Raw genomic sequence first — 13142 nt, 5'->3', positions numbered from 1 at the left:
CTTGTGTTTCTTTGCCGAAATTTGCCAAGTCTGTTCTCGACAGAAACAAAAGAAGGCTTCCAGATGCAGCAGACAAGGAGATTCGGCTAGTGGTTAGGGGCCTGCGGAATTTAGCAGGCTGATTTCTACCCCATCTGGCCCTAGCCTAAAGGGCAAGTAAAGTGCTGGATAGGTATTGTGTTTATTTGGTTGCATTTAATTCACCTTTGCTGCTTCCCACATCCTTTTCTCTATTCACCAGTTACCTCTGGTTTGACTTACCCTTTGCAGGGTGTCTTCCTGGGCTTCGGGTTCCCTCTGTTCATTTACCCACTGGGAAGGGCATCACAGAGCTTACAGATTAGTCTGTATATAGGTGCCAATCTGATCCAGCTACAGACCGGTGCCCCTATTAAACACAGTTAGGGTAGGTGCCAATCAGATCCAGCTACAGACTGGTGCCCCCTATAAAACACAGTTAGGGTAGGCGCCAATCAGATCCAGCTACAAACCGGTGCCCCTATAAAATACAGTTAGGGTAGGTGCCAATCAGATCCAGCTACAGACCGGTGCCCCCTATAAAACACAGTTAGGGTAGGCGCCAATCAGATCCAGCTTCAAACCGGTGCCCCTATAAAATACAGTTAGGGTAGGTGCCAATCTGATCCAGCTACAGACCGGTTCCCCTATTAAACACAGTTAGGGTAGGTGCCAATCTGATCCAGCTACAGACCGGTGCCCCAATAAAACACAGCTAGGGTAGGTGCCAATCAGATCCAACTACAGACCGGTGCCCCTATAAAACACAGCTGGTGTAGGTGCCAATCAGATCCAACTACAGGCCAGTGCCCCTATAAAACACAGTTAGGGTAGGTGCCAATCAGATCCAACTACAGACCGGTGCCCCTATAAAACACAGCTGGTGTAGGTGCCAATCAGATCCAACTACAGACCGGTGCCCCTATAAAACACAGCTGGGGTAGGTGCCAATCAGATCCAGCTACAGACCGGTGCCCCTATAAAACACAGCTGGGGTAGGTGCTAATCAGATCCAGCTACAGGCCGGTGCCCCTATAAAACACAGCTGGGGTAGGTGCCAATCAGATCCAGCTACAGGCCGGTGCCCCTATAAAACACAGCTGGGGTAGGTGCAGAATATACACAGAAGGACATCAGGGTGTGCTGTGGGTTGAACAGCACCTAGTGGGTGGCAGGCTGCAGTTTTCTGCTTTAACACTTTTATCAGTTCATTTGTTTTCAGGTAGTTCACCAGAAATAAAGACTTTTTCCAATTACTTTCTAGTTTTCATTTTTCATCTTCTTATGTCTTTCTGAAGCAGCTCAGGCGGGGGGGGGGGCACCGACCCTGTAAACTGTTCTAAACTGATCCATTAGTTGATCAATTTCATATCTTTGTCCCTGCTGAGCAGAATCCCTGAGTTTTATTAAAGGCGGCTGTTAGGGCAGAGACACACGCTCAGATTTGGGGAGATTAGTCACCCAGCGATAATTCTCCTCTTCTTCTGCGACTAATCTCTCCAAACTGCCTCCCACCAGCTAGAATGTAAATGGCCGGCAGGATGGCACTCGGATCGATTCGTTTTCCAAATTGCCACATGAGAAAACTTCGGGCGACTTTGGAAAACGAAGGGAAGCGATTTACATTCTAGCCGGCAGGAAGGCAGTTTGGGGAGATTAGTTGCCCTGAAAAAGAGGAGATTTGTCGCCGGGCGACTAATCTTCCCGAATCTAAGAGTGTGTCTGTCCCCTTAGAATTGATACAATAGTTGCTAATATTGTCCAAAGATCCTACTGAGAAATGTATCAACTAATGGAGCAAATTGTAACAGAATCTGCACCTGGGTCACTGAGCTTACACTCAAACATCAGAGACACCAACATTCAGCTTCACACTAAAATTCTGGAAAACAATAAACATGGAATGTAATTGAAAAAAAATCTTTATTTCTGGGGAACAATCTAAAAACAACTAAACTGGAAAATCTGTTTGGAAGGTGAACGACCCGTTTAAAGGATGAAACTGTAGATGTGATTGGATGAGACAGACTTGAGCCCTTATCAATGTGGCCGTGTCCTGTAGAAGTGGAGGGGGGTCCCTGGTTCAGAGGGGCAGGACAGTGAATTAGGGGACTGGGTCGGCCGCTTTCTATTCTTTGACTCTCGCTCTGTCTCGCTGTGTGTTTGTTCCAATGGTTTCCTGTGGCTTTGAGATAAAGACGTGATTGGGGAGCAGACAGTCTAAGAAGCATTTGGACTGTCTCGTTTCTGTGCCTCTCCCTAAACCGCTAGAATCTACTTCTGCTTTTTGCTCACGCAATGTTCTGCTCCGGCTGCGAGACGAGGGGGGCGTTTATTTGGTCTCTCTGCTTCAGATTGCAGAATTCTGATCAGTAACTAAAGAAGCCATTCATGTTGGGATTCCAACCCCCCCACTCCTCCTCTGAACAAGGGTAACTGGAAGTTTGGGCTGAGATTTTAGGGGGAAAACAGCTTCCCGACCCCCATGTGGTTTCCTGCCCATTAAACCCCCAGCGAGGAGGGCGACTGGTGCATGAGGCCAATGGAATGTTCAGTCTGTAATGTCAGGGATTAGACTCTGCTTGTGGGATTATTCTTGCACAATATAATGTGACTCACTTTGTTGTATAATATAAATCCCATTGCGTTCCCGGGTCAGACGCTACTTATTAATCAGGAGGCGTTATACTGATTGATTAAAGGGGAACTCCACCCAAAAACTCTAGCAACTTCCCATTAACCACACACAGTCACTGGGTTTGAAGTTTAAAGGAGAAGGAAAGCTACCGAAGCAGTTTATTGCCAATAGATTAACCACAATAGTGCAAGCTATAAGACTATATTTATTCTGCAGAATGCTTTTAAGTAAACAGCTCTAAAAGTCCTCTCTATTTGTTTCGGATAGCAGCTGCCATATTAGCTTGGTGTGACATCACTTCCTGCCTCAGTCTCTCCCTGCTCAGGTATAGCTTGAGGCTCAGATTACAGCAGGGAGAGGGAGGAGGGAGGGGGAGAGGAACAAACTGAGCATGCTCAAGCCCTGCCCTGGAGGATTAAGCTGAAAACAGGAAGTCTGATACAGAAGCCCATGAGTACACAATAGAAGGAAAGAAATGTGGTGTTTATTTGGACAGAGGACTCAGAGCAACATTACTTCGAGGGTTTACTGGTGTATTTATATAGACCTTTCTGATAAAGCTTTAAAAAGCAAATAAAAGCAGTGTCTGTCTGGCTCCCTGTATTCTCTGCACTCCTGGTTCTGACCTGTGAAGCAATGTACCCTTAGGCTGAGGACCCCTGTATAAAAGATAGATGGAAACGTGACCCACATTCTCTCTTAATTGGGAATGGACAGCAGTTTGGGGGAGCAGTGCCAGAACCAATGTATTTAACAAGATGTCCCCACTCTTTGCACAGAGAAGAAACAAATAGAAGTGTCTGATAACAAGTGGAAAAAGGAAGACGTCAGGCAGACAGCTGGCCAAGCAGTGACAAGATAAGGTTCCCCTCCATTATTAATGGCACCGGGAGCTTTGCAAACATTGTCCTCCTCGGTGTAATCACGTTGCAGAGCGTGCCAGTTTATTATTAGTCCGAGCCACATAAATAATAGAATGGTCTGTGTATTCTCTTGCCCGTGTGGTTACAGCAGTGCGCCTTTGTATCCCAACGAGCCGACACCCGTATTCTGTGACTAAGAGGAGCATCGCATGAACGACACCTGTATCATATGATGGTATGTGATGTCACAAAGGGGTTACGCCAAGCCCACCACCCCATGGGATTTAGGAGCCATCCCCTTAAAGGAGAACTAAAGCCTAACTAAAGAAGTAGCTAGAAATGTTGTACTGTATGTTTTGTGCTTCTGTACCAGCCCAAGGCAACCACAGCCCTTTAGCAGTAAAGATCTGTGTCTCCAAAGATGCCCCAGTAGCTCCCCATCTTCTTTTCTGCTGATTCACTGCACATGCTCTGTGCTGCTGTCACTTACTGAGCTTAGGGACCCACTCACAATATACAGTACACATAGAATAGAAATGTCACAATATAAGGCTGATTAGTAATTAATACAGATAATTACTACATGGCAGCACAGAAACCAGTGCAATTAGCATCAGAATTTAATAATCAGCAAACCTGTAGCATCAGCTTATATTACAGCCAGGAAGCTCATTTTCTGCCGGATAATTAGTGACGAGCCCTAAGCTTAGCTTCTCAACAGCCAATCAGAGCCCACTGAGCATGTGAGTGTCACAGACACTTTCCAAGATGGTGACCCCCTGTGACAAGTTTGAAGTCCTGGATCATTGCTGCTATTGACAAGCTGAGACTTTAGCCTCGTGCAATAAGTTCACTATATAAAATATGGCATTTTACCCATATTCATTTTTAGAATTTAGTTCTCCTTTAAGAACTGTCCTGTTATATATCTGAAAAGGATAAACTTTCAGCTCATATTATTTATCTTCCTGTATCTGGATGTGCAGAGCTGCCAGCTAATTGCCCTACGTCCCATCATGGCAGCTGAACTCATGTTAAAGAGCCTTTCAATCTGCAACTGCCACTTCCAACCTGCCTGCAATGAAATCCCATACATTTTACTGTGGCCCATGTAGATTTCTGCCATATCAGTAGCGTATCTCTCAGGTCTCTTAGTACCGCTACTGGATATTAATATTATATTTAAGTGATGATGGTCCAGGTGGATTTGCAGGCAGGGGAAATGTTGCTTTCTGACATATTTGCAGCACCCAGTTTGATGTGGCTGTTGGAGAGCTAAGAGGTTCAGTTACAGGGTGCTATAAATGTGGGTGCTGCCGCAGCCAACGTAGGGTTACATTTATAACACCCTGTGTATTGGGACATTTTGTTTACTGGTAATAGATAGAGGTTGTGTCTGTCAAACACAGATACTCTGATGCATGCCCAACTGCACGGGCAGACCTTCAATGGTTTTGTGATTGCCCAAAAATCGAAACTTTCTGAGCAAAGACCAGAGACCGGGCAACAAATCCCTTGGTTAGTTGTGTGCCACTCTCTCCAGAATGGACAATTTTCAAGAAATATGCTCTGTGCCAAACAGAACTTCAGCTGGCCATACACTTATTGTTGTTGCTTGTTTGGTGAGGACACAAAATAAGTGGATCTTCTCTGATATGCTCCGCCCCCCATGCACTGGGCAAATTAGGTTGATCCAATTGTTTAGCTCCACGGTCAGTGATCATACTGCCGGCCTACGGAGACCCACTGGAAGACCACATCAAGCTCCAAATTGGATCTCAACTGATGGGATTTTCCAACCTGCTGGATAGATATCAGCCTGATTTCCATTCATGTGCCCATTGGGCAGACCATCAAGAGAGTCCCATGCATGGGCCAATAAGCTGCAACTTTTATTGGCCTGTATATGGCCACCTTTATTATATTCAGTAATATACTCTTTCATGACAGGCAGAGGGGTGTATTGAGTGGCACAGCTTTCAGCCTGACTCCAGCGGTGGGCAAATGTCCCTCTGTGCCATAGCCTTTAGGCATTTGGTCAGACACATCATAGTTATGGATTGGGCTTTTGGGCACCCAGGAATCACAGATACAGAGAACACATGGAGCCGTGCATGGATACAGAAGATTATAATATCATTAGCAGTGCTGACAGCTCCCACCCATACAACGACTGATGAGTGGACATTCCCAAACTTCCAGATAGGGATTGATTGCTGTGAATTGTAGCGCCAGTGAGCGGCTGAACAGAGAATATTTCAGCAGAAATGGGGTAATAGGAGATTGGCGAATGTGCAGCGAGGATGCATTCCAGAGGCACGGCGCATGGGAAGATGGTGTCTTGCTGTGAGGGGATCACTGGCAACTGTCAGCAGAGCTCAAGTGTTAGACACGACTGCCACCTGTAATGAGACCTTCAGAAATGGCCTCCGAGATGGTGCACATAACTGTCTTTTATTCCTCTTCTGCTGAGGCCTCTGCTCTGGACACAAATAGAATAAAGTATATAGTGCTGAGCTCTCTGTGCACATGTAGCCATGGGAGAATGCTCATATGTGTAGCCCCATCCTTAATCCATATTTGTGTCTTATTAATGATAGTGACCCCACCTTCCAAATGCATCTGTTACCAATGAAACTCCAGTAAACTACACCATGTGCCATGTCTTAGGTCTGTGTTTAGAGTAGAGAAAGGTTTAACCCTGGGCCCTCCACACCTCTCAGAGGTATAACTATATAATAAATGTTAGATGCTTTCCATATATGCATCATGGTGTTGTTGACCTTCATAACCAGGGGTCACACAGTCTAGCCCTTCCATTGACCATAGAGTTGGCACACAAGCTGCTTTGGTTCTGCTGCTTTTAGGACAATCAGGTTGCCCCTAGCTGCTGGCAGTCACTGGCAAGTGCCACGGATTACCTTTCTGTGTGGTTATTGCCTTCTAATTGCTGCTTTGGGGCAGATTCTGGTATTTCTCATCGATGGAAGGGGATGATCAGTATCTATTAATTGCAGTGACCCCATACTAGTGGTGAGCTTGGTGATGGTGCAATTCATAGGGAGGGAAATGCTGTCATGTTTATGTCCTTCTACTCTTACGACCCTGGATTTGATTCTCTGGATATACCAATCAGAATGATTTCCTCCTGGTCACTTTCCAGAGATTGCCTGACAGTCCGTCTCTAATTTGTATTCATTAAATGAGTCCAGGGACAGATAGTTCTCCGTATATTGGACCTGTGAGTAATCCACAATAATTTAGGATATTTTCTGCAATGGTTACGCTTGCTGCGCAATCAGCTCTGCACCTTGTTATTTGCTGTGTAATCTCCAAGTCCATATAAATGGACATGTCCATCTTCCAGAAATTGTGCTGTTGGCGGAAACGAGACCCCCCTCACCTTCCATCTTTCCATTTGCCATTATGTTATATGGTCTGGTGGGACAATTGGCTCCCAAGCACTCCTTAGAGAAATAATAACATATTGGCCAATTTGCCGTTGGATGAATTTCTTTCCAATTATTCAAAAAGTGCCGGCTTCTGAATACAGGTCTGTAATTTTGTCCCTGGGTCCAACAGCAATTTTCTCTTCTCTAATCTTCTCCTGATTATCTGGGCTAGAGACATGGCCACCAGGACGGGGAGAAGCTGCCGGTCAATAGACAAACACAGGACAGACTGCCACGGGCAATATTACACTTAGAGGTGGAACATTAGAGGGGTCCGAAACATTCCCATTTCCGCTGCCCTACCTATGTATAATAAACCAGTCAAATGATTTTTATTTGTAATGATTTTGATCATTCGTAGTGATTTTTGTATAAAGATTATTGTATATATAAATAATTGGGAACCGACTGTATCTGACGTGTCTTTTTTTATTTCTCCTTTGTAAGAAATTCCCGGAGCTGAAGTTCAAGTACGTGGAAGAAGAGCAGCCAGAGGAATTCTTTATCCCCTATGTTTGGTCCTTGGTGTATCACTCGGGAGTTGGGCTCTACTGGAATCCTCAGGACGTCCAGCTCTTCACCATGGATTCCGGTTGACAAGTAATTCGGGTCAAGCGAAATTCCACTCTGTCTGCTTGAGCGCATGGAGTGACATATTCCTCGGCACTGTTACCTCCCACCAGAGAACCTGACTCTGGATATCCCAGAAGCCCCTGCGCCTATCCTGCCCTCCGTCACAGGCGTTTTTCTCTTGTTGTTGTTATTATTTTGCTTCCCCCGGCTCAATGGGAACTTCTAGGAAAGGGAATGTCCCTCATACAAAGTATAAATTGCATATTATTCATGTGTTCTATTTTTATTAAACTGGATAATAATTGCTAGATATTTTTAGTATTTGCCACTCACCTTCCTTCAGGTAAATGCCTCCAGCTTTTGGGTCTCTCACTGAAACAGGGACATTGAGGAGGATCCTGCGGTCTCTTGGAGTACAACTCCCAGTATCCAGCTGACAGCCAGAGGATGCAGGGAGTTGCAGCCCCATAACTGCTGGAGGGTCCCAGTCTAAATCCTGCCCTATAATATTAAGGCAATGTTTTTTTATTTTAATTTGTTAGAGAGGTGGCGAGTAATGTTTCACATGATAAAGGATGATGGTATTTCTGATATTTGGGTTCACTTGATTCAATAAAGCTGTGAAGTTATCCGATTGCAAGCTCATGTTCCTAACATGCAAAAGTATTCACACCCCTGAGCAATTCTCTGAATACTAAATCCTCCAAGAGAACTCAAAATTATGGTTTTTCGGTAACGGGACCTTGTTGTATCCTGAGTAATATCTATAGAAAACAAAGACGAACCGGTCATCCAATGCAACCAGAGAACCTGTCATCCAATAAAAAGGAGAGAACCAGTCATCCAATGAAACCAGAGATCCGGTCATCCAATGCAACCAGAGAACCTGTCATCCAATAAAAAGGAGAGAACCAGTCATCCAATGAAACCAGAGAACCGGTCATCCAATGAAACCAGAGAACCTGTCATCCAATAAAAAGGAGAGAACTGGTCATCCAATGAAACCAGAGAACCGGTCATCCAATGAAACCAGAGAACCTGTCATCCAATAAAAAGGAGAAAACTGGTCATCCAATAAAAAGGAGAGAACCAGTCATCCAATGAAACCAGAGAACCGGTCATCAAATGAAACCAAAGATCCGGTCATCCAATGAAACCAGAGAACCGGTCATCCAATGAAACCAGAGAATACTTTTGCAAGTGCATATAAACTCCTTGGATTCTGTTGTATAACAGATCTCATTTACCAACAACAAAGTTATTTTGGGTTACGATGGCAGCGGCGGATTCTTTGCTTTTAGTTTCTATTTATTTATTGATATACATTAAATTTAATGTTACAAATACAAATTCCAAATTATTTTGATTTGGAATTTGAACGGCTGTCTTGTTGCTAAGGCCGCCTTGTACCCTAGCAACCAGGCAGTGGTCAATTGTCAGACCGGAAGATGATTAGGAGAAGGTGTACATGTGCCCGTGTGTTATACATATATGATATAAAGTTATACAGATTGGAGTGACTATGGTTTCTTTGGTTGATGCAGAACTGTATGGCGGATCGGATGCAGTATATTTCCCAGATTAAAAGTGAACTTAAACTGTTGCACCAGCAATGAGTGAGTTAACTTGTCGGGGTGTTAGAGACTCACTGTAGCACTGCTGGGGGTTGTGGGGACCCTCTCTGGGGAACAATCATGTGACATTCGTGAATGGTGAGCTATAGTATACTTCCAATTTGTGTCATTTATCAACACAGGGCATATTTGCCCATGGGCAGTTACCCATAGCAACCAATCAGTGATTAGCCTTTTGAAGCCGGCTGCAAGTAGAACAATGAATGCAGCAACATTGGTTGCCATGGGTTACAGCCCATGGGCAAATTTGCCCAGTGTTGATAAATGACACAAATTGGAAGTATACTATAGCTCACCATTCACGAATGTCGGTAGAATCTCCTGCAGGGGTGTCCTGTGTCCACACCCCAAAAAGACACGGTCATATATTATAGTAGGAAGCAGGAAAAATTCCAAGGCAGTAACTATGACTGAAAAGTGATTTTATTGGGGAAAATTGTGCCACAACATGTTTCGAGCTCACTTTGCAGTCATAGTTACTGCCTTGATAAATGACACCCATTGAATCACCATGGGCCATTGTTACATTAGAATCCCCTGTTTGTCTGCCTTCTCTGTGTTGCTTAGGAGGAAATAAGCCCTCTGCTTGCTGCATAGCAACACACGTAGCAACACTCTACTGCCACCCCCTGCACAAGCTGCTTCTCATTGGTTAAAGCGATACAGTGTGAGCTTGTTTCTTCTGCAAATCATTGGCAGAACTGAGCACAATTATACATAGAATTTAAATACAATTTAAAAGCAATAAAAACTAATAGGACCTGTTATCCAGAATGCTCGGGACCTGGGGTTTTCCAAATAAGGGATCCTTCCGTGATTTGGATCTCCATACCTTAAGCCTGCTAAAAAAAAAAATAAAGCCAATAGGCTGGTTCTGCCTCCAATAAGGAATAATTATATCTTAGTTGGGATCAAGTACAAGCTACTGTTTTATTATTACACAGAAAAAGGAAAATTATTTGGTTAAAAAGGAGTCTATGTATGGCCATCCAGCTTTCTGGATAAGGGGTTTCCAGATCACGGATCACATACCTTGTAGTAAGGAAATAAAATCTCTCTCTAATATTAAATCAGGCTGAAGAGGGAAAAAAAAGACACCAAGATGATTACTTTTCGTATCAATGTCCCCATCAGTGCTATGGGACCTGTTATCCAGAATGCTCGGGACCTGGGGTTTTCCGGATAACAGATCTTTCCGTAATTTGGATCATCTTACCTTAAATCCACTAGAAAATCATATAAACATAATAAACCCAATAGGCTGGTTTTGCTTCCAATAAGGATTAATTATATCTTAGTTGGGATCAAGTACAAGGTACTGTTTTATTATTACAGAGAAAAGGGAAATATTAAAAAAAAAAAATCTATTATTTGGATAAAATTGGGGACAAGCTTTTTTCGTTATTTGGAGCTTTCTGGATAATGGTTTTCTGGATAACAAACCCCCTTTAAACATAAATATAATTCCCAACACAGACTGTACCTGCAGCTAGAGGCTGATTCGTTGGGGTGGCCCTAGGGCCAAACAATCAGATCCCAATGATGGGGATACAGTCTGTCAGGGTGAGGATCCAATCAACAACCTGATACGGCCATCGCTCCAACAAGATTTCTAAACGTGACTGGGCAGGGTCTTCTCTTGCTGTAAAGGATTCATGGATTTCCATTGGAAGAAAAGTTGTGTCATTGTATCGGGCAGCGATTCCCACTGATGTTTTTAGTCCATTTTTTTTACACTCCATATTTTTGGCCCTTGGGCTGACAGCAAATATACTGGCCCATTGCTATTTATTTAGCCGCTGTCTTCAGCTTTATGAACTCAGTGCTGTATTCATGCGGAGCAGAGACTCATAAGGGCAGGACTTCACGGCCGATTTCTCATGCGATCCGACGCAGGCGTCACGTCAGATGCGACGGAAACAAGGTAAGTAATGGCAGTGTCGGATCGTGTCGCATTGTTGATGCGACGCGACTGTCGGATGCATCTGACAGTCGTGTCGCGTTGCATCAACAATGCGACACGATGCGACAATTGAATTACTTACCTTGTTTCCGTCGCATCCAACGTGACGCCTGCAATTTTGCACAGTGCGTCGGATCGCTGCGAAATCGGCCGCGAAGTCCTGCCCTAAGTGTCCCCCTACCTGTCCTCTACCCTGACAGTTTATTTTTTGGAAGGGCTGTCCAAGTCAAAACTTCCTGCCCCGTTTTCCAAATATGGAAATCAGGACAGGACTCTCTCAGATTGACAGGGCTATTGGCCTATTGCCACATCATAACCCCACCACTGACATCATGGCCCCACCTCTCCTTGTTACCCACTCCACCCCATGACATCACTGCCCATGACCATGTGATGTCACAGTCCTCCACCTTGCCTGGACTTCATCAGATTAAAAAGTGGCAACTATATTCAGACAAATTCCTGTGTGCAGAAACAGGAGTCCCTGCCGCTCCTAGGTTTACCATGCCAAGGCCGGAGCCGGTATTACAAATTTACCGGCAATGTAGTAAATTTGTAATACCCTTTAAAAAAGCCCTTGGCCCGCCCTCAATTCTCTTAGAACTTACCTTTTTTTCGGCCATCGCTTGATGTGGCCCGCCTCCTTTTGTGACGCGTTGCTTGGATCCGCCCCTTTTTGTATCATGGACCACCCCCATTTGTTCCCGTGCCCCCCCCCCACAAGCTGGTAAAAACTTTTGGAAAAGGTGGAAACCCAAGCCCCTCCCCAGACAAGACCCAACAAAGCTCCGACACTGGGGCCCCTTATTGCTCTGGGTGACCGGAAACACAAGCCTTAATATCTTTCTCCCTTATTTATGGTTTCAGGAATAATTCTTACCAACTAGACGGACATTTATCAAAGGTCGAGTTTCGAATTCATGGGAGCTTTTCGAATTAGAATTGTTTAAATAACTTGAATCGAATTTGAATAGCTCCCAAGTCAAATTTGACAGTTTTGACTATAAAAAAATACTCAAATTCAAATTTTCAATTCGACCCTTGATACATTTGCCCTTTATTGGCTGCAGACACCTGATTGGTTGTAATCCCCCCCCCTTGTTCTCTTTTTCTTATGGGGAGAAACCAGATTCATTTGCAGGCGCCTTTAGTTCCCACTTTCCCCATAATTCCCCATAATTCCCATGATAATGAACAAGACACAGATGGTTCGGGGCATCGATGAAATGCCTGGAAGTTTTTGTTTGTTTTTTCCTTCTAAAAACACAACATTTGGGAAACGTTAAAAATTAGAAGAAAAAAAAATCTGTTTTTCATCTTGATCAAATTACCAGTTATTAAACCAGCGCTCGGCCCCACGAAAACATAAAAAGGGGGACGAATCCTTTGTTCCCATTGTCACAACGTTGTAATGAAATTTCTGACCTTCTTCAATTCCCCCGTGTTGTTAATTACTGGCTCTTTTTTTAATTAGACCCCACAGAACAAGAAATGGCTTCCCAGTATTGTTAGTATTTGTGGTGCTGAGTCGGTTATAACAAGTCAATATTCTGCTCTGCCAAATAAAAATAAATAAATAAATAAACCCCATTGTTGTGACTGTAGGAAGTAATTGGGTGACAAAAAGTTTCCGTGCCACCGGGCTTGGTCAGAGCGAATTTATTCGCCAGCCGTGGATACGCAGCAAAATTCCGAATATCGCCATGTGCGTATTTCTTCGTGAAACTGTGGTGAAAATGCACTGAGAAAAACCGCCCATTGACTTTAAGGGTCAGGGCACACAGGCAGATTCAGGGAGATTAGTCGCCTGGAAAACGAATCAGATGGCGGGTTCGAAGCATCATCACAAGTGGCTACAGGCTGTGCGCTGATTCATCTGTTATCTACTGTTATAGAATGGTTATTTCTACGCATTGGTCTACAATTTATTTTTTTATTGTTTTTGAATTATTTGCCTTCTTTTGACTTTTTCCATCGTTCAAATGGGGGGGTCACTGACCC

The 13142-nt window shown here is 44.1% G+C and overlaps 1 protein-coding gene and 1 long non-coding RNA gene across 3 annotated transcripts in view; one reads left to right on the top strand and one right to left on the bottom strand.

Moving 5' to 3' along the window:
* dym.L (dymeclin L homeolog) overlaps window positions 1–9060 on the top strand; it is a 256941-nt gene extending 247881 nt beyond the window's left edge. Inside the window, exon 18 of one of the 2 annotated variants that reach the window (XM_041581086.1) lies at window positions 7419–9060. In XM_041581086.1, coding sequence (XP_041437020.1) covers window positions 7419–7568 — 150 coding nt within the window. In that variant the 3' untranslated portion in view covers window positions 7569–9060. 2 annotated transcript variants of the gene reach the window in all.
* LOC121395811 overlaps window positions 1–13142 on the bottom strand; it is a 51973-nt gene that overhangs the window by 18573 nt on the left and 20258 nt on the right. The gene's annotated exons all lie outside the window — the stretch shown is intronic.

Source organism: Xenopus laevis, chromosome 1L (genome assembly GCF_017654675.1).
Source record: "Xenopus laevis strain J_2021 chromosome 1L, Xenopus_laevis_v10.1, whole genome shotgun sequence".
NCBI lineage: Eukaryota > Metazoa > Chordata > Amphibia > Anura > Pipidae > Xenopus > Xenopus laevis.
The sequence above is the reverse complement of the archived record's forward strand: the minus strand, read 5'-3'. Positions and strand labels throughout refer to the sequence as shown.